At 39.3% G+C, this 22,782-nt stretch overlaps 1 protein-coding gene across 1 annotated transcript in view; it reads left to right on the forward strand.

Annotated features, from left to right (window-relative positions):
* Rev3l (REV3 like, DNA directed polymerase zeta catalytic subunit) overlaps window positions 1-22,782 on the forward strand; it is a 142,474-nt gene that overhangs the window by 108,870 nt on the left and 10,822 nt on the right. The window contains 6 exon segments of the mRNA XM_038338930.2: window positions 9,061-9,170; window positions 13,961-14,075; window positions 16,581-16,718; window positions 17,589-17,779; window positions 18,328-18,574; window positions 21,691-21,900. Coding sequence (XP_038194858.1) covers window positions 9,061-9,170; window positions 13,961-14,075; window positions 16,581-16,718; window positions 17,589-17,779; window positions 18,328-18,574; window positions 21,691-21,900 — 1,011 coding nt within the window.

Consider the following 22,782-nt stretch of genomic DNA (forward strand, 5'->3'; position numbering starts at 1 on the left):
GGGAAATGGTTCAATCGGTAATGTGCCTACTGTATAAACCTGAGGGGCCCAGGATGACATCTCCAATACCCACACGCACTGTCAAGGGTAACAGCTTGTTGCCTGTGGTCTCAGTGATGAGGTGGCTGACTTTTTTTTATTAAAAATTTCCGCCTCCTCCCCGCCTCCCATTTACCCTCCTCCCCCCTCCACTCCTCCTCCTTCTCCTGTCCAAAGAACGGTAAGGGTTCCCTGCCCTGTAGGAAGTCCAAGCTCCTTCCCCCTCCATCCAGGTCCAGGAAGGTGAGCATCCAAACAGGCTAGCCCCCCCCCCCCCCCCCCCCCCCCCCGCCAAGCCACTATGCGTAGTAGGATCCAAATCCAGTGTCATTGTCCTTGGCTTCTCAGCAGCCCTCATTGTCCGCCATGTTCAGGGAGTCCAGCTTTATCCCATGCTTATTCAGTCCCAGTCCAGCTGGCCTTGGTAAGCTCCAATTAGATCAGCCCCACCACCATCTCAGTGGATGGGAGCACCCCTTGCAGTCCAGACTTCCTTGCTCATGTTCTCCCTCCTTCTGCTCCTCATTTGGGCCTTGGGAGCTCAGTCCAGTGCACCAATGTGTGGCTCTGTCTTTATCTCCATCCATCGCCAGATGAAGGTTCCCTCACGGTCCTGACTTTCTTTCTCATGTTCTCCCTTCTTCTGCTCCTCATCAGGACCTTGGGAGCTCTGGTGCTCCAATGTAGGGCTCTGTCTCTATCTCCATCCATCGCCAGGTGAAGGTTCTATGGTGATATACAAGATATTCATCAGTATGGCTATAGGATCTGGCCTTTTCCGGCTCCCTCTCCTCAGCTGCCCACGGAACTAGCTGGGGGCATCTCCCTGGATACCTGGGAACCCCTCTAGAGTCAAGTCTCTTAACAACCCTAAGATGGCTCCCTTAAATAGGATATATACTTCCCTGCTCCCATATCCACCCTTCCTATATCCCAAGCATCCCATTCCCCCAAGCTCTCTCCATCCTCCCCTTCACGCTTTTCTCTCCCCATCTCCCCTTGCCCCCATCCCACCCCACCCCCAAGTTCCCAATTTTTGCCCGGCAATCTTGTCTACTTCCAATATCCAGGAGGATAACTATGTGTTTTTCGTTGGGTTCACCTTCTTATTATCTTCTCAAGGATCACAAATTATAGGCTCGATGTCCTTTATTTATGGCTAGAAACCGATTATGAGTGAGTACATACCATATTCATATTTTGGGTCTCGGTTACCTCACTCAGAATAGTGTTTTCTATTTCCATCCATTTGCATGCAAAATTCAAGATGTCATAGTTTTTTATCGCTGAGTAGTATTCTAATATGTATATATTCCACAGTTTCCTAATCCATTCTTCCACTGAAGGGCATCTAGGTTGTTTCCAGGTTCTGGCTATTACAAATAATGCTGCTATGAACATAGTAGAACAAATGCTTTTGTAGTATGATTGGGCATCTCTTGGGTATATTCCCAAGAGTGGGATTGCTGGGTCCTGGGGTAGGTTGATCCCGAATTTCCTGAGAAACCGCCACACTGCTTTCCAAAGTGGTTGCACAAGTGTGCATTCCCACCAGCAATGGATGAGTGTACCCCTTACCCCACAACCTCTCCAGCAAAGGCTATCATTGGTGTTTTTGATTTTAGCCAATCTGACAGGTGAAGATGGTATCTCAAAGTTGTTTTAATTTCCATTTCCCTGATAGCTAAGGAGGTTGAGCATGACCTTAAGTGTCTTTTGGCCATTTGAACTTCTTCTGTTGAGAATTCTCTGTTCAGTTCAGAGCCCCATGTTTTAAATGGGTTAATTAGCATTTTGAAGTCTAGTCTCTTGTGTTCCTTATATTTTAGAGATCAGACCTTTGTCAGTTGCAGGGTTGGTGAAGATCTTTTCCCAGTCAGTAGGCTGCCTTTGTGTCTTAGTGACGGTGTCCTTTGCTTTACAGAAGCTGCTCAGCTTCAGGAGGTCATATTTTTTCAATGTTGCCCTTAATGTCTGTGCTGCTGGGGTTATACGTAGGAAACGGTCTCCTGTGCCCATATGTTGTAGAGTACTTCCCACTTTCTCCTCTATCAGGCTCAGTGTGTTCAGATTAATGTTGAGGTCTTTAATCCATTTGGACGTGAGTTTTGTGCATGGTGATAGATATGGATCTAGTTTTATTCTTCTACATGTTGACATCCAGTTATGCCAGCACCATTTGTTGACGATGCTCTCTTTCTTCCATTGTGTACTTTTGGCTCCTTTGTCAAAAATCAGGTGTTCGTAGGTCTGTGAGTTAAGGTCCGGGTCTTCTATCCGATTCCATTGGTCGACTTCTCTGTTTTTATGCCAGTACCAAGCTGTTTTCAATACTGTAGCTCTGTAATAGAGTTTGAAGTCAGGGATGGTAATGCCTCCAGAAGTTCCTTTATTGTATAAGAATGTTTTGGCTATCCTGGGTTTCTTGTTTTTCCGTATAAACTTGATTATTATCCTCCCAAGATCTGTGAAGAATTTTGTTGGGACTTTGATGGGGATTGCATTGAATCTATAGATTGCTTTTGGTAGAATTGCCATTTTTACTATGTTGATCCTCTCAATCCACGAGCAAGGGAGATCCTTCCATTTTCTGGTATCCTCCTCAATTTCTTTCTTCAAAGACTTAAAGTTCTTGTCAAATAAATCCTTCACTTCCTTGGTTAGAGTTACCCCAAGATATTTTATGCTATTTGTGGCTATCGTGAAAGGTGATACTTCTCTGATTTTCCTCTCTGTTTCCTTATCCTTTATGTATAGGAGGGCAACTGATTTTTTGGAGTTGATCTTGTATCCTGCCACGTTACTGAAGGAGTTTATCAACTGTAGGAGTTCTTTCGTGGAGTTTTTGGGGTCGCTATGTACACTATCATATCATCTGCAAATAACGAAAGTTTAACTTCTTCCTTTCCAATTCGAATCCCTTTGATCCCCTTATGTTGTCTTACTGCTATTGCTAGAACTTCAAGCACTATATTGAAGAGATAAGGAGAGAGTGGACAGCCTTGTCGTGTTCCTGAATTTAGTGGGATGGCCTTGAGTTTCTCTCCGTTTAATTTGATGTTAGCTTTAGGCTTGCTGTAAATAGCCTTTATTATATTTAGGAATGACCCTTGTATCCCTAATCTCTCCAAGACCTTTATCATAAAGTGTGTTGAATTTTGTCAAATGCTTTTTCAGCATCTGATGAGATGATCACATGGTTTTTTTCCTTCAGTTTATTTATATGATGGATTACATTGATAGATTTTCGTATGTTGAACCAGCCCTGCATCTCTGGGATGAAGCCTACTTGATCGTAGTAGATAATTTTTCTAATGTGTTCTTAGATTCGGTTTGCCAGTATTTTATTGAAAATATTTGCGTCAATGTTCATGAGTGAGATTGGCCTGTAATTCTCTTTCTTGGTTGAGTCTTTGTGTAGTTTAGGTATCAGGGTAATTGTAGCTTCATAAAAGGATTTTGGCAAAGACTCTTCTGTTTCTATATTATGAAATACCTTAAGGAGTATAGGTATTAGGTCTTCTTGGAAGTTCTGGTAGAATTCTGCATTAAAATCATCTGGTCCTGGGCTCTTTTTGGTAGGGAGGTTTTTGATAACAGTTTCTAATTCTTCGCGACTAACAGGACTATTTAGATTGTTCACCTGGTCCTGGTTTAACTTTGGTATGTGGTACTTATCTAAAAAACTGTCCATTTCTTTTACATTTTCCAATTTTGTGGCATACAGGCTTTTGTAGTAAGATCTAATGATTCTCTGAATTTTCTCTGTGTCTGTGATTATGTCCCCCCATTTCATTTTTGATCTTATTAATTTACTTGTTCTCTCTCTGCTGTTTGATTAGTTTGGCTAGGGGTTTGTCAATCTTGTTGATTTTCTCCAAGAACCAGCTTCTTGTTTCATTGATTCTTTGGATTGTTTTCTGTGTTTCTATTTTGTTGATTTCTGCCCTCAGTTTGACTATTTCCAGTCTTCTACTCCTCCTAGGTGAGTCTGCTTCTTTTTTTTCTAGAGCTTTCAGGTGTGCTGTTAAGTCTCCAATGAGTGCTTTCTCCGTTTTCTTTAAGTGGGCACTTAGTGCTATGAACTTTCCTCTTAGCACTGCTTTCATTGTGTCCCATAGGTTTGAGTATGTTGTGTCTTTGTTTTCATTAAATTCAAGAAAGACTTTAATTTCTTTCTTTATTTCTTCCTTGACTCAGTTATGGTTCAGTAGTTGACTGTTCAGTTTCCATGAGTTTGTAGGCTTTCTGGGGGTAGCATTGTTGTTGAATTCTAATTTTAATCCATGGCGATCCGATAAGATGCAGGTGGTTACTAATATTTTTTTTTTTGTAACTGTGGAAGTTTGCTTTGTTACCGAGTATATGGTCAATTTTCGAAAAGGTTCCATGAGCAGCAGAGAAGAAGGTATATTCTTTCCTATTTGGGTGGAATGTTCTATAGATGTCTGTTAAGTCCATTTGGCTCATTACCTCCATTATGTCTTTTAATTCTCTGTTAGGTTTCTGTCTGATTGACCTGTCCATTGGTGAGAGAGGAGTGTTGAAGTCTCCTACTATTAATGTGTGTGGTTTGACAGCTGCCTTGAGTTCTAGTAATCTTTCTTTTACACAAGTGGGTGCTTTTTTATTAGGGGCATAGATATTCAGGATTGAGACTTCATTCTGAAGGATTTTTCCTGTTATGAGTATAAAGTGTCCCTTTCCATCTCTTCTGATTGATTTTAGTTTGAAGTCAACTTTGTTAGAAATTAGTATGGCCACACCGGCTTGTTTCTTAGGTCCATTTGCTTGATAAACCTTTTCCCAACCCTTTACTCTGAGTAGGTTTCTGTCTTTGTGGTTGAGGTGTGTTTCTTGTAAACAGCAGAATGTTGGATCCTGTTTTCGTATCCAGTCTCTTAGCCTGTGCCTTTTTATAGGTGAATTGAGTCCATTGATATTAAGTGATATATTAATGACCAGTGGTTGTTAACTCCGGTCATTTTTTTTTGTAGTAGAGTTTGTGTGTTTCCCTTCTTCTAGTTGTGCTGGTGAAGGGTCGCTAGATGTCTGAGTTATTGTGGGCGTTGTTGGACTCCTTGGTTTGTGATTTTCCTTTTATTACTTTCTGCAAGGCTGGATTTGTGGCTGTGTATTGTTTAAATCTGTTTTTGTCCTGGAATATCTTGTTTTCTCCATCGATGGTGAATGCAAGCTTTACTGGGTATAGTAGTCTGGGCTTGCATCCATGTTCCCTTAGTGTCTGTAGCACATCTATCCAAGACCTTCTGGCTTTCATGGTTTCCAGTGAGAAGTCAGGTGTAATTCTGTTAGGTTTCCCTTTATATGTTACTTGACCTTTTTCTTTTGCAGCTCTTAATATCTGTTCTTTATTCTGTATGTTTTGTGTTTTGATTATTATATGGTGCAGGGATGCTTTCTTTTGATCCAGTCTATTTGGTGTTCTGTAGGCTTCTTGTAGCTTCATAGGAATATCCTTCTTTAGGTTGGGGAAATTTTCTTCTATAATTTTGTTGAATATATTTTCTGGGCCTTTGAGTTGTAATTCTTTTCCTTCTTCTACCCCAATTATTCTTAGGTTTGGTCTTTTCATGGTGTCCCAGATTTCCTGGATGTTTTGTGTTAAGAATTTGTTGGATTTGTTTTGTTCTTTAATCTGTGAGTTTATTTCCTCTATAGTATCTTCAGAGTCCGAGATTCATTCTTCCATCTCTTGTATTCAGTTGGAAATACTTGTCTCTGTAGTTTCTGTTCATTTACTCAGAATTTCCATTTCCAGTCTTCCCTCGGATTGTGTTTTCTTCATTACCTCCATTTCATTTTCAGGTCTTGTACTGTTTCCCTTACCTGTTTGATTGCTTTTTCTTGTTTTTCTTGGGTATCTTTGAGAGATTTATTTATTTCGTCTACCTTTTTGTTTATCATTTCCATTTCTTTATGGCAGTTTTTTACCTCCTGTTTAAGGTCCTTTATTATTTTCATAAAGTACTGTTTAAGGTCGATTTCTTCTATTTCTTCTGAAGTAGGGTGTTCAATTCTTGTTGTTTCGGGATGTCTGGATTCTGGTGATGTCGTGTTGCCTTTCATGTTGTTGGAGGAGTCCTTGCATTGGCGCCTGCCCATCTCTTCCTTCAGATGGAGCCAGGAGGGACTTGGTGTCTTAGACCAATCTTTGCTGTGACTGAATCTGGTTGGATCTCCTCAGTGCCAGAGCAAGAGCTATTCCTTGCAGCACAATCTGAAGGAGCCCGCACTCCCTTGTCGGAATCCTCAGACCTGCCTGGAAGGCAGCCTCTCCCCCCTTTGGGTGGATGGCCTTAGTACAGGAGCAGGACACTTGAATACACTAGGTAAGGCCTTCCAGATGGAACTCCACCGCACAGAATCAGGGATTCCTGGTAGCCCAGGGAAGGCGCAGGGACAAAAGGGCCAAGGTGGGGGCAGGGCGGGATGGAGTATCACACAGCGAACCTTGCAGCACAATCTGAAGGAGCCCACACTCCCTTGCAGGAATCCTCAGACCTGCCTGGAGGGCAGCCTCTCACCCCTTTGGGTGGATGGTCTTAGTACAGGAGCAGGACACTTGAATACACTAGGGAAGGCTTGGGAGAGGCAGGGACGTGAGTACCAAAGACACCCCTGCACCAGGAGCTGGGGGATGGGGGGCTGTGCTCTCTTCCAGGGCAGGTCGCCCCAGGGTCGCACACACTCACCCGTCCAGATGGAACTCCACCGCACTGGATCTTGGATTCCTGGTAGCCCAGGGATGCCGCAGGGACAAAAGGGAGGTGGTTGACTCTTACTGAGTAGTTTGTCTAACTAAATAAGTGAGCTCTAGGTTTCATGGAAGACCCTGTCTCAAAAAAGGTGAAAAACAGTAAGACACCTAATGTCAACCTCTGGCCTCTACACACACACACACACACACACACACACACACACACACACACACACACACACACAATTACATGTACATGGACCATATACAAAAAGTAAAATCTATTTATTTATTTGGCTTTTTCAGACAGGTTTCTCTGTGCAATAGCCCTGGCTGTCCTTGTCACTTTGTAGTTCAGGCTGACCTCAAACTCACAGAGATCCGCCTGCTTCTGCCTCCCAAGTGCTGAGATTAAAGGCGTGCGCCACCACCGCCCTGCAAAATCTTCTGTATTGGTAGTGTACCAATTAAAGAAGGTAAAACCTTCATTTGGATTGATCAGTTGAAAAGCACTTTTCATAGAACAAAACTAATTTCTTAAGATGTTTATTAGACATGAATATGAAACAGTGCAGCAGAATAATAAATGTACTAGTGACAGAGTAAAGACAGGAGATCCATTGGGCTAATGATCTTTAATGTTATGTGAGGGTTGTGATGTGCCCAACTTACATCTTTGCTGAGAGAAGCTAGAGGAGGAACAGAGTCTTCTCACAGTTCACAATAGGCCAAGTGAGCTTCACAGCTGCTCAAGGACTGGCGGTAGAGCTCAGCAGAAACACTCACCAAAGCAGCCTGATAACTTGACTTCCATCCCTGGAACCCACAAAAGGGTGGAAGGAGATTACACATAGTAGTCTTCCGGCATCTGAGGTGCCAGTGTTGGGCTGGAAAGGTGGCTCCGTTGGGGAGGCAGGTATGGAAAATGGTTCATTCAGTAAAGAGCTTGCTGTGCAGTCTTGAAAACTAGAAATCCTCAGGACCCACGTGAATGGTGTGCACTACCGTGTCTGTAACTCAGTGCTGGCAGAAGGTGGCTGTTGGACAGAGATTCAACATTTTACTAAAACTTACTAGTTTCAGTTAGATAACATGGCTTTCAGTGCTTTTATGGTTGATTGCCTTATTGTTGTTGTTGTTATGTTTTGTATTGAGACAGGATCTCACTGTGTAATCCTAGCTGGCCTGGAACCCGTAGAGATCCACCTTCCTCTGCCTCCTAAGTACTGGGATTAAAGATATGCACTACTGTGCATGATAATTCATAATATATTTTAATGTATTAAGTTAGAGTTCACATTTTCAAGGTTTTCTAATATACTCAAAGTCTCAATAAGGTATATTATCTTAATTTAAAATCCAAATTAAATTTTTGCTCGCAGTTTTATCGTCTATTCTTGTGTTTATATGCCAGTGTTTACTCTACTGTGCAGCTTTAGACAGCTTTCTAAATACTATTCCATCCTATGTTTAGTTTGGAAACTTCAACTTTTGTAGCAAAAAGGGAAGCATCAGTATTATTATTGTTTGATTATTAACAAAAAGACAAAATGCATAGTTTTATTTTAAAATTGCAAAGGAAATGCTCCATTTAGTTTGATGGAATTCTCTTATCTTTCATCTCAATGAGCTTAGTAGATATAACACTAATGCTGTATAGTCTCTTTAATTTACCGAACTATATAGTCTAATGAAGATGTGTCTCACATTGCGTAATGCCTAATATCTTTTATCAGCTTCTTCCATGATCCTTTCTAAAACTCACTGGCCACAGTGAAAGAACCCTGGGGGCATATTTATTTACATACTTGTTTTAAATTGAACATTGCTAATATATTTTTCTGCCATATAATTGTTTACATTATTTTCTTTTACTGAGTTTTACCAAAATATATGTATAATCAATCACAAAAATTTGGTTTTGGCATTTAAATACACTATTATAAGCACTAATTTTGAAAGATATAATCAACTAGGGCACAGTTGATTCTATGGGTATAAAAGACAGACCTTGAATAAACCTTGAAAAACAAGATTTATTCTTCCAAGAATCAAAGGTACCTGTGTCCCTTGTAAAAGTGTGCAATCCATTGTACTTCCTATTACATTCAAAGGCAAGTCCATAGTTGTCAATTCTTTTAATTTGGTTTTTTAACTTTGTGATGACACTGATAGCTATTTTGGTTTTACATTATTTCATTTCTAGAAATATTTAATAATTAAAATTTTACTATTATTAAAATCTGTTGACTTTTACTGAGCAATGTTAAGAAGTCATTTCCAATGTGTTTTGTCAACAGGTTGGTGATAGTATTGTTCACAAAGCCAGAGAGACCTTGGAACGAGCAATTAAACTAGTGAATGATACCAAGAAATGGGGCGCTAGGGTTGTTTATGGTGATACTGACAGGTAATGGCTTTAGGGATTATAGTTGGGTTTTTGGTTTGGTTTGGGGGTGTGCTTTTTTCTTGTTAACTTTTTATTTTGTTTACATTTATTGATACCTTCTTTTTGGTGTTTGAAATAGCTTAGGGAAAATCCTTTTAAATACTTACTCCTAGATCAGTCTTTTTGTCCTTATGATCTCTTGGTTGGATAGTTCTTCTGAGTTACTGTATTTAAGTCCAGTAGAATAGTAGTAGTAGTAGTAGTAGTAGTAGTAGTAACAATACTAACAATAGCAATAAACAACTGCCGGCTAGGGAGATGGCTCAGAGTTGGTGAGAACATTTGCTATCCTGCCTTGGAGACCTGAATTTGGATTCACAGTACCCACATTAAAAACTAGACATGGCCACATGAGTAACCCCAGCACTAGGGAGGACAAAGGCAGGAATATCTCTGGTTTGCTGGCTGTCGCCATAGCAGGAAAAGGTAGGAAACTGATAGAAGGGGCAGTCATTGTCATTCTCTGTCCTTGGTAAACACCTGCCTATGCATGTACACACATATACCCTACATAATCAAGAACAAAAAATAATCGTTTTAAAAGACAGTTGTCAAAGCCTTACGCTGTTAACTTTTTATTAAATCTATTGACCTTCTTCTAAGAGAAGCAAACAGACAAATACAGTTACCCGTTTTATCCTAGAGAATATGCAGACTTCTCCAAGCCCATTTACATTCTGGTAAAGAATGGGACATCTTTTGAATCCTGGATTACTAACATTACCCTGCTTGCTTTGTTACTCTTTCTAATATTTTTCAAGGTTCAGTTATTTATGAAATATCTTACTTGTTTGACTCCTTGAAATCCTTCTAGAATGTAGGTATTCTAATGTGTTGCAGTCTGAAGTGGTTTTCATAATAAATTTAGAGTTCCGTTGTGATCAAGCCAGGAGCACTTGCCTCAGCACCTCTGATCATTATGCCGCAGAGCAATAGGAGAGCATGTTCCTAATCAATAAAAATAACTTGTAAGTGATCTTTAAATAATATTTAATCCTCTCAGTCCTTCAAAATGTATATACAGCCAGCATGATATTAGTGCTCAGTGAGAACTTGTTGCATGTAGCAACGTTTTCATTACCAGTAGACAGAGATAGTTTGATGTTTTCAGAGCTCCATCAATATTATCCAGTGTTGCTCATCAAAAGCCATACCTTAGTTTGTCTTTGGGCATTTCGCTGCTCAATTAAACTTCTGCTTGGTAATCTATCAAAATAAGTACTAAAACAAACTTCATTAAGTTAGAATTCTTTGCAAAATTTGTGGAAAAGAAAAAACGCTAAATACTTAAATTGTTTTTAACTCGAGTATATGTGTGTTAGTTGGTGATACATAGAATCATAACTTAGTATGATTTTTACTGAATGTTATATACCATTAAAAATCTTTAAGAATTGAAGCAAACCAGCCGTAGTGGTACATGCCCTTGAATCCCAGCACTTGGGAAACAGTGGCAAGTAGATCCCTCTGAGTTCAAATCCAGTCTGATCTACATAGAGAGTTTCAGGCCAACCAGGGCTACACAGTGAGACTCTGCCTTTAAAACAAAAATATTAAAAAAATTTTAAATTAAAAAATAATTTCAAAATCCAATGCTCACAGGCTCTTGGAACAAAAGGGTATGTGGAATTACTTATGCTAGCAATTTATATGCTATTGGAAGTTCATGCCCTTGGGTAAGAAATTATCACCAACTAGTCAGTAATTGAGACATAAATGTGAATTTATGTCTTGATTCCTAGCAAATGCTTTCTCTATATGTCAGATTTCACGGGAATATTGAGATTCCAGTCAGCTAAATTTATGGACAGTATCACTTTGATCATCATTGATTACTTGATCTGTGTAAGAACGATTTGTTTAGGCTGTGCATTCTAACAGCAAGGTACAAATAAATTATTAGAAGTACAAAAATTTTCCAAAATGTATGTCTTAATAATTACTTTTATTCAAATTAAGTATAAATTTTTCATTAGGAGGATGATTATGATAAAGAGTTGAAAATGCCTTAGAAATAATAAATATTTGGCAGAGTGGAAAAGAAATCTCAACTGAAAGAAAGGATCTGAAATCTGTCTAGCTATATTTTAGTATATTAATATGGCCAATCATAATTCACATAGCTTCTGACTCAACTACTTCATCAACTGAATGAAGGAACTTGGTAAATGATGATGAGTCACTGTTGCCTCCCTCAGTCTCAAGGATTAAGATTCATAAAGAATCTTGGGTTCCATCCAAGGAGAGTCAGTTACCAGAGTATCAAAATGACACAGGAGACTGTTTTTTATTACCACCCACTTAAGTGTATTAAATAAGCATACTGTATATTATAGTGGCTCAAACAGTTATTTTATATAGTAATGGTTCTCCTTCACATTTATTCCATCCAGTGGGATAAAACCTGCTTCAATCGATGACTAATGCTATTTATAATAGTAATTCTTAGGCGTAGGGAAGAACTTCCAGTAAGAATATATATACTTTCAGGATAGGGAAGTAAAATCAGAATCTCTTGGGAAATTCATCAAACCATAATTAAGAAAAACCTCCTAGACAATACTTATATCCCCACTTTGTCCCTAAAATGTATACTAATTATAATTCTAAATGTATGCTTGAACCTACTAGCCCAAAGATGAATGTTATTTAAATGTATTAAAAGTACAGTAACAGGGGCTGGAGAGATGGCTCAGAGGTTAAGAGCATTGCCTGCTCTTCCAAAGGTCCTGAGTTCAACTCCCAGCAACCACATGGTGGCTCACAACCATCTGTAATGGGGTCTGGTGCCCTCTTCTGGCCTGCAGAAATACGCACAGACAGAATATTGTACACATAATAAATAAATATTTTTTAAAAAGTACAGTAACAATGAGAATTGGATGTAAGACACTCTTTTTACCAGGTGTGGTTAATGCCTGTAATCCTAGGACTTGACAGACAAGAAGTAGAAGGATTACCCCAAGTTCTGGGCTCCAGTAGGTTACATGTTGAGCTGCAGGCCAGGCATGACTACTTAACAAGGCCGTCTCAAAAACAGTTGTAACAACAAAGATAATCTTTTCCGTTTTAGACTACTCATCTATGTACTGTGATCAGAACTTCACATTAATTCAGGGTAATTCCCTTGAAATGTATCTCTAAATCAAGTTAACTATAGCAGAGTATCCACCAATAAGCCCATTAATACTATTAAGTAAAATCTCAAACATATAATAACTTTTAAAGTATACTGAGTGTGCTCCTAAGTGTGTATACATATACTAACTAAACATATCTATAGGCTTTTGTCCCCCTGACCCAAGGGTTAACATGAGTCCCTTTCTATTACTGTAGATTAGTTTTATTTCTTTCGAGTATTTTATATAAATGGAAGTACACAGTATGTGCTCTCCTATGTCTGGTCCTGAAGAGTGAGCACTCTATAAGAGACAGATGGGGGAGAGGACTAGAGAACCTCGAGGTGAGTGCTACTCTAGAAATACATGTGCTGTGCTGTGGTCGCTTGGCCCATCTGGCAAGGTAGCAAATATGACATGTTTGGATATCTAACACACTTGGTTTTATCACTTTTATTGAAATATATAGATTTACGGAAGTGCACAGCATATAGTTTATATAAAAGTATATGGACCTTAGTAACCAGCCACCACTCTAGTCAAGTTACAGAACATTTCTTTTTGTTGTTGTTGGTTTTTATTTTTGTTTTCTTTTGTTTTCGTTTTTGTTTTGAGACAGGGTTTCTCTTTGTTACTTTGGAGCCTGTCCTCTAGTTATTGTAGCCCAGGCTGGCCTCAAACTCAGAGATCTGCCTGCCTCTGTCTCCCGAGTGCTTGGATTAAAAGCATGCACCACTACTGCCCAGCAGAACATTTCTGTTGCTATAAAAGTTCTTTTCTTTCTCCCCTCTACAGTCAGTACTCATTTTTCATACCAGCAACACCATGCAGTCACTTCTCTGACTTCTGTCACCGTAGCTCAACTACTTGTTCTTAAATATATGCATATGTGCATCTTATTTTTAAATTGTTTGTATTCATCATTGTATCTGAAAAACCTAAAAGTAATAACTTTTATAATAAAAATGATTTGGCAGTCATTTATTAAACATACTCTTCGCATAAAAACTAACAATCACACTTCTGTATGTTTAAGTACAGTTTTTAAGGAGAAAAGGATGTTCGTGCAAAAAGATGCATATAAATCTTCTTTAGAACTTTATTCATCATAGTCAAATGAAAGAATGAAAATTTTATGGTATATCCAGACAGTGGACATATAGATATCTCTATTTATAAAAAGAAACCAGTTATCCCAGCATTATAGATGACCCTCTCGTGTATGCTAAATAAAGAAGCCAGACACAATAGAGTATGTATGATACAGTTCCATTTATACGAAATTCTTGAAAAAACAAAACTAATCTGTAGTAACAGAAAACCAATCATGTGTTAATCCTGGGGCAAGAGTACAGTTTTAAAAGACTATTTTTTTTAATTAACTGTGTGCCATACACCACCTTGAATACCCGCAGATGATCTAGGACCTTCTTGGCAGCTTCAGTGTCTGAGTTTTAGTTGTCCCTGAGCCTTTGAGAGCCGTAGCTAGGTATCTTGTAAGAATCCAAGGGGAAAGGGGTAAACAGGAAAGCTGTGATAGGAAGCAACTTAAGAAGGAACAGTCAGGGTGGAGTTGAAATTTGTTCTTACAATGACTTCCACATTACCTTGCTGTATTTTTTAATCTCTTAGTATGTTTGTGCTACTGAAAGGAGCCACCAAGGAGCAGTCTTTTAAGATTGGTCAAGAAATTGCTGAAGCTGTTACTGCTACTAATCCTAAGCCAGTGAAATTGAAGTTTGAGAAGGTAAGGAACTAGAATGTTACTAATCACATGCATAGTCTCCATACCTCTACAAATTCCTGACTCACTCAGTTTGTAGCTTTGTAAATACGCTGACTATTAAAGTTTTTAGTTTTATATACTCACTCAGTTTTGGAAGGTTGTATGTATATAGTTGTGTTTGTTTGGTTCATTTGGTTTGGTTTGAGGTTTATGTGTGGTGTTTGGGTATAATGTTAGGGCTTAGCTTGTATTAACATTCTACAACTGAGCTGTATCCACCAGGCCTCCCAATTTTTTTTCAGTAATATCTTAAGGTGTGAAAAGATGATTTCATTTACTTTAGCTATAAAACAGGCCACTCCAAACTTAATAATATAAGGCAGGCAACATATCAACAGATTTTATGGTTTGGGAGTTTAGATTTTTTTTTTTTTTTTTTTGAGACAGGGTTTCTCTGCAGCTTTAGAACCTGTCCTGGATCTAGCTCTTGTAGACCAGGCTGGTCTAGAACTCACAGAGATCCACCTGCCTCTGCCTCCCTAGTGCTGGGATTAAAGGCGTGCGCCACCACCGCCCGGCTGGTTTGGGAGTTTAGAAAAGCTAAGCAGAGTCTTTGTCTCTGCTTCAGTTTCTAGGCCCTCAGCTAGGAAGTTACAAAGGCTGACTGTAACTAACCTCAGCAGTCAACAATTAAGGACTAAAATCACCTGACATCTTCCTACTCCCACGTCTGCATGTGATGAACGCCTGTCTTTGTAAATGTTCCGTGTGGCCTTGGAGAACGGTGTATCTTCTGATGAATGGCGAGAGTGCTGTGGAGACACTGCATTGGCTGTGCTGTGGAAGCACACATTCCTCCACTGATTCTCTGCCGTTCACAGCTGGGGATGCTAAAGTGTGCACCGTAATCATGGATTTGCTTCTTGGTTTTTATTTAGGTTTTATTGCCTTAAAAGAATTTTTTTTTAAATAGTATTCCTTGTATTGAACAAAGACCACTTTTTCCACCTTTCTTTTCGTTAATATTAGCATTAATATTGTTAATATTAATGCAGACATGAGAGTAGGAAGGTATCAGTGCTTTCTAGTTTTTTTAAATTCTTTTGTGCCCTTATGTTATATAGATTTCTAATAGATCTTAAGAATAGTTTTTATTTTTTTATTCATTTTCTGATCACTTCTGCCTTTTAATTGGGATGTTAAGGCCATATACATTTAATGTGCTTATTGATAAAGCTTGGGCATTCCACACAAACATATATTTCAAGTTACCACTTTGACTGTTAACAAACAGAAACTTTTTATTTTTAGATTAAGAAAAAATAAATATGCCAGGCACCATGGCACATGGCTGTAGTCCTAACTGTTCACAGGGCTTAGAAAGGAGAATCACTTTAAAGACAACATGGCACAAGCCTGTCGTCCTAGCTGCTCTGGGGCTTAGAAAGGAGACTCAGATTTAAGCCCAGGAATTCAAAGCTACTTTGAAAAAAATAGTGAGACTGTGTTTTTAAAAAGAAAAATAAGAAATGTTAAATGAGGGTTTGGGGAAGAAGGGAGCTAAGAGGCAAGAAAAAGGATGAAATTTGTAATTTAAAATAAAAGGAATGTCCCATTGGTCCAGGGATCTATCCTAAAGATGAAATCATATAAGGTGTAAGGTTGTTTACCGCAGCCTTATTTCTAACACCTAAAGATTCAGACATCCTCAGTGCCCCTTAGTAGGTGATCAGTCACCTCAGTCATAACACCCATACACCATGGACCCCTTAGGTGATCAGTCACCTCAGTCATAACACCCATACACCATGGACCCCTTAGGTGATCAGTCACCTCAGTCATAACACCCGTACACCATGGACCCCTTAGGTGATCAGTCACCTCAGTCATAGCATCCCATACACCATGGACCACTTAGGAGGTGATCAGTCACCTCGGTCATAGCATCCCATACACCATGGACCACTTAAGAGGTCATCAGTCACCTTGGTCATAGCACCCATATATCGTGGGCTATTCTGTAGCTTTAAGACAGATGAACCTTCCGCACCAAAATGCAATGCTCTCCCAAGAAAACTATTGACTTAAAGCTACAAAGTGCAAAGCAGTGTATGTGGTAAGCTGCTGGTGCAGGGAGAATAGTTGGATTTTTCACAGAGCATCTCTGGAAGGAACAGGGGAATCCAGTAGCAGCAAACCTTTAGGAAGTTCTCACTGCTTATTCTTATAACTTTAATTTATGTTTTATGTTGATATAAAGTAATTTACAATTAATATTTAATTGATGGCTTTTGTAAAAAGTGTTACTTGAAGTAGAAACAAGTCAGTGCAGAAAAAGAGTAAATGGTTAAGAAGTTCTAGCAATTGATTCTGTGTGTTTTCACATTTCAGGTTTTAGATCGGAGGTCATTGCATCCTTGGGAATATTTAAACATTTTATAGTGGCATCCAAATACAGAGAACAATAATAGAAAATTAGTCACAGTTTGAGGAAGGTGGTTACTCATTTTGTCAATTTTACTACAGGTATATTTGCCCTGTGTTTTACAAACAAAAAAGAGATATGTGGGTTACATGTATGAAACTCTGGATCAAAAGGACCCAGTATTTGATGCAAAAGGAATAGAAACAGTCAGAAGAGATTCTTGCCCTGCTGTTTCTAAGGTGGGTTCTATATATGTTGTTTACAACAGTGAGATATAAGTAGTAAAGAACGTGGTGCAGATGTAACTGTCCTTAAACATGCATTTAGTCTAAGGACACAGAAATATGGGGGGAAATAAGTGAATTTTGAGAATTTTATTTCTAGTTGGAAACTATTCTACTTCAGTGCTTAGTTTCAGACTTCTTCCCATACCTTTGTTCTCTCAGAATTAAGAGTTTCTTGCCTGTCACCTTTGATGATAGGATAGCTTCTCATATAACAACTCCCACAATGTATAGAGCAGCATGAAGATGAGAAACTACAGACCCCTCCTAAGTAACTGAGTTCATTCCAAGTTGACTGGAACTTCCTCTGTCAACCCACTTTGTGTTGGATCATGTCATATCACACATACTTACAACACAGAAAACTGTCACTTACAAAGCTATAAAAAAGGAAAAAGGCTGATTTTTTTTTTTATTTGACTCATTGGTAATATTAAATTTATCTTTATCTTTAGCTGAATTGGGTTCTTTTAGTACATAAGGTTTGGGCCTATTTCTCATGTTTCAAGTGCTTTGACTGTTTAAGAAAAACAAGTTTCATGTTTTTCATCGCATGGCAAATGTTTCATCAGAATATCACTCCAGTATGATTTTTCTCAAGCTGTGTGATAGTCTTAGAAACAGCAGGCTATATAACACCTCAAACTTCAGTCTCTAATCATTTTTATTATCTAATCACAAGATCAAGGGCGTGTGTGTGTGTGTGTGTGTGTGTGTGTGTGTGTATTTGACTCAATACCTGAAAGCTTTTTAATGAAAGTATAATGGTAATGCTGAAACATACTGGGTGCTGGTTTATCTTTTTCTGCATCTTTTCGTTTTAAGATACTTGAACGTTCTCTAAAGCTGCTGTTTGAAACAAGAGATATAAGTCTAATTAAACAGTATGTACAGCGACAATGTATGAAGCTTGTGGAAGGGAAAGCCAGCATACAAGATTTTATCTTTGCCAAGGAGTACAGAGGAAGTTTTTCTTACAGACCTGGAGCTTGTGTTCCAGCTCTTGAACTTACAAGGTAATGACGCACACAACAGCCTAACAATCCTCAGTACACAGCCAGGACATTGCAGAGGCCACCTGCAGCAGTAAGAGAAAAGACAATAACCACAATGCAGTGTTTCCCACACTAATGTTCCCTGTGTTCTGTAAGATCTCCTCTTCTGGGCTTTTCTTAGGAAACTAAATGCAATACAGTTGTGATGTTTCTGATTACATTTGCTTCTTCCATAGACTCACTAGGCCATCCTTATTTTGAACTGCAGAGCAAGCATTTAGATTTCTCTCTGCAGCAGATTGTTTAGTCAGTTCTCTCTTCTTTCCCTGTTAGAGAACAACACTTACTAGGGTCTCACACCATTCGGTTCATGGTGCTGTAGAGAGTAAGTTTCCACTTGATAGCAGCTGAGCCAAGTGTATATAATTCTCAAAGAAGCAGCAGTCTAATTTGAAGGTAGCCCTGTAGATTGCACATGGTTTCAAGCTTAATTCTGAATTAATTTGCTAGAAAGGCACCTTCTGCCTTCTGTGACATTCTGACTATGTACTTCATTTGGGCTTGAACAGGAAAATGCTTACTTATGACCGGCGCTCTGAGCCTCGGGTTGGAGAAAGAGTACCATATGTCATTATTTACGGGACCCCTGGACTGCCCCTTATCCAACTGATAAGGCGCCCAGCAGAAGTCCTACAGGATCCATCTCTGAGACTGAATGCCACCTACTATATCACCAAGCAAATTCTTCCACCTCTGGCAAGAATCTTCTCTCTTATTGGTATTGATGTCTTCAGCTGGTATCATGAATTACCAAGAGTAAGTTTATTAAATAACACGTGTCCTATAAATATTTCAAATTTCAGTATTTTATTGTTATAAGAAGTTCTCCAAACCTACAGAGATGCCATATTCGCCAAAGAAAAACTGATGATCTATAAATACTTTCTTAGCTTCTATCAAGTTTCCCAAAATACAGAATTAAAGTGAATCCCCAAGAGTTTCATTGGTAAAGGGCCACAAAACAACTGAGTAAGTCAGCTAGTGGAAAAAAAAATGAATTCCGAAATTACTTCAAAATGGGTAGGGTTTTTTTTTTTTAATTTATTTATTTTTAGTTTATGAGTATTATTGCATATGTGGTGGGTGTATATGCCTCATGAATGTCTGGTGCCTGTGAAGTCAGAAGAGGATGTCCGATATCCTGGAACTGGAGTAACAGACATTTATGAGCTGCCATGTTTGTGCTGGGAACTGAATCTGGGTCCCCTGAAAGAGCAGCAAGTTCTCTTAACCGCCAAGATATCTCTCCAGTCCCTTCAAAGTGGATGTTTAAGAAATGCATAGGAGAGGGCTGAGGATATGTTTTAGTGAGTCAAGGGTTTGCTCCTAGCTCCTAGCATGATGACCTAAGTTTAGATCCTAGCCTCCATGTAAAAAGTAGAGATGACCTCACATGCTACCACCCTTCACTAGGAGGCAGCGACAAGAGCGTTCCAGTGGCCTGGTAGCCAACCAGTCAGGACACTCCAAGTTTAGAACGAGACTCTGTCTCAAAAAAAAAGTAGAACAATAAAATTAAACACCTGGAATCAACCTTATGAGCTTCACATGCTATAGCATGGGTATGAATACACACATAAAATGCATGGAATGTAAGCTGAGTGGTGGTACACACCTATAATTCTAGAACTCTGGAAGCTGGAGCAGGAAAATCGTGAGCTTGAGGTCAGCCTCAGCTGCATAGCAAGATCCTGTCTCAAAGGAAAAGAGTATATGGGATGCAGTGTCTGAATATAATCCTGGGGGAAAAAAAGATGCAAGACTAATGTTAAAATACCATTTCACAGCTGAACGATGGTGGCACATGCCTTTAATCCCAACATTCAGGAAGCAGAGGCAGGCAGATCTCTGAGTTTGAGGCCAGCCTGGTCTACAGAGTGAGTTCAGTCAGGTTTACACAAAGAAACCCTGCCATGAAAAAAAAAAAAGGAAAAGAAAACTTTCCCTAGAGTAAAATGCCCAGTGTAGGAGCTTAGCACAGAGCTTCACTTGAATTGCTATTGCTTAGTTTGCTTTACTCACAAGGTACCTGGAAAGGGAATGTGTGAGTCTAAGCATCTGGGGCATGTTTCTCTAAGAGAACTGTCATTTTTATCTGTTTCTGAGAATTTACTTCTAATGTGCTCAGTCTTTTGCCATTATCCCTGGTATTCAGCCAAACTAATAAAGAAAATGTGTTACTTTAATTACATTTTTTTCTGTGTTTTTTGTTTGTTTGTTTGTTTTTCGAGAGGGTTACTCTGTAGCTTTGGAGCCTGTCCTGGAATTCGCTTTGTGTAGGCCAGACTGGTCTCATACTCAGAGATCCACCTGTCTCTGCCTCCCGGATTTTGGGATTAAAGGTGTGCCCCACCACCTGGCTTAAATTACATTTTTAAAAGAAAGGAAAAAGAACCAGGTAATGGTTCTTTAATCCCAGCACTCCAGAGTCAGAGACAGGTGAATCTCTGTGAGTTTGAGCCTGGTCTACAGAGCATATTCCAGGATAGGCTCCAAAGCTACAGAGAAACCCTGTCTCAAAAGGGAAAAAAAAATGAAAGAAAAAATCATTTGATGGAAACAGACGCAGACCCACAGCCAAACATGAGGCAGAGCTCAGGAAATCCTGCAGACGAGTGAGAAAGAATTGTAGGAGCCAGAAGGGCCAAGGACGCCTCAAGAAAACTCACAGAATCAACTAACCTGGTTTATAGCAATTCACAGAGACTAGATGAGCAACCAGGATGACTGCAAGGGACTGACCTAGGCACTCTGCATAGATGTGACAATTGTATAGCTTGATCCTCTTGTAGGACTCCTACTAGTAGGAACAGGAGCTGTCTCTGACTTATTTTACTGGTCTTTAGGATCCTACTTCTCATACTGCCCACCCTTAATACATGGGGAGGTGCTTAGTCTTACGGCTGCTTGATATGCCATGTTTTGTTGATACTCCTAGGAAGCATGCCCTTTTCTAAACTGAAATGGAGGAGTGGGTTGTGGGGGGTGGGAGCAGATGAGGTGAGGGAGAGGCTGAAGAGAGAGGTGGGAGGGGAACCTGCAGCCAGGACATAAAATAAATAAATAAATTTTAGAAATAAAAGAAAGAAGAATATAAGCTAGGAAACTAAGGTTAGTTAAGACTTACTTCAGAGAATTTGTGCTTACTGGCATATAAAATGCTATATCTTGCTTAGAAGCCAGGAAGCTGAGGGGTTTTTTTTAATTGCCAAGACCAACAAGAATTCTAAGTCAATGACATTTCTAAGATACTTTACTCCTTAATATTTATTCAAAATGATTTTAGATGACACCATAAGACTCCAAGAACAGAATATATTATTTCAATGTAAAAAGAGTACCAGGTCCCTGAAATAAGTATTAATGTCAACTGAAGAATTCCTGGGTGACATGTACCCAATTAAATTTGAAATGATCTGGCTTTCCTTCCATTGGACCTTTACACTCTACTGACTAACAAAACCAAGGTATCTGATGATAGTGTAAGTTCAGGGGCTAAACCGATAGTTAGGTGGCTAAGAGCACTTGTTGCTCATATAGAGGACCCAGGTTCAATTCCAGCATTCACATAGTGGCTCACAACCATCTGTAGACCAGTTCCAGGAGATCCAACAGGCATGTATGTATTACACATACATACAAGCAGACAAGACATTTATACACATAAAGTAAAATAAAAAAAATCCTTTTATTATTTGTTTTTTAAAATCGTCCAGGTAAGTAAAGGCTTTGGTCCCTTCTATACCCCAGTATCTAAAACAATAGTTATTCAGCATTTGTTGAATGAAAGAAAGAAAAACCTGTAATTAAGGGACTAGCTGCTTTCCTGTGAGGACCACCCAGACTTAACTTCTGAATTGATGTCATTATAGATCCAGAAAGCGACCAGCTCCTCCAGAAGTGACCTGGAAGGGCGGAAAGGCACTATCTCCCAGTATTTCACCACCTTACACTGTCCTGTGTGCGATGACCTGACTCAGCATGGCATCTGTAGCAAATGTCGGAGCCAGCCTCAGCACGTAGCAGTCATTCTCAACCAAGAAATCCGAGAATTGGAGCGTAAACAGGAGCAACTTGTGAAGGTACAGCTTTGCTTAGTACATCTGAACTCCCAAACACTCTTGACTCTTCAGGGAGATAGCATCTACTCTTCAGTGTAGAGTGAGATATGAAACCAGTATGAAAAATGAAGTAAGCATTCTACACAGTTAAACTTCTAAAAGTCTAAGAAATGCTACAGTTGGGGCTGGAGAGATGACTCCGGTTAAAAGTGCCTGTTGCTCTTGCAGTGGACCTGAGCTCAGTTCTTAGCACCCATGTGACAGCTAACAACTGCCTATAACTCCCATTCCAGGGGATCCAGTGCCCACTGGCCTCCATGAGAGACCTGCATGAATGTTATACACATAAGCTCACTCAGAGGCACACGCACACATTAATAAATAATTTTTAATTAACACTGCAATTTAATTAAATAGTAAAAATGACTTAGGTTATTTTTGTTCAGTTTTTTGGTTATATAGGATAGTGTGTTGTTTATTGAAACCTAGATTACAGTGGGCATCTATACAATTTCTTTTATTTAAAAATAATAAAGGTTCTAGCTGATCCATCACTTGCCATTTTCATCAAACTAGTCATCTTTAAAGATGGATGAGTGAACTTGTAAAATCTACAGTTCTGAGAGTCCAGATAGAAATAGATAATGAATCAAATCTTCCTGATTGAAAGTGCTATAATCAGGCCGGGCGGTGGTGGCGCACGCCTTTAATCCCAGCACTTGGGAGGCCGAGGCAGGCGGATCTCTGAGTTCGCGGCCAGCCTGGTCTACAAGAGCTAGATCCAGGAGAGGCTCTAGAAACTACAGGGAAACCCTCTCTCGAAAAAAAAAAAAAAAAAAAAAAAAGAAAGAAAGTGCTATAATCACTCTTGCTGATAGGTTAAGTAATTTGCATTTTATGCTT

This window comes from Arvicola amphibius, chromosome 8, assembly GCF_903992535.2.
Source record: "Arvicola amphibius chromosome 8, mArvAmp1.2, whole genome shotgun sequence".
NCBI classification, from domain to species: Eukaryota; Metazoa; Chordata; class Mammalia; order Rodentia; family Cricetidae; genus Arvicola; species Arvicola amphibius.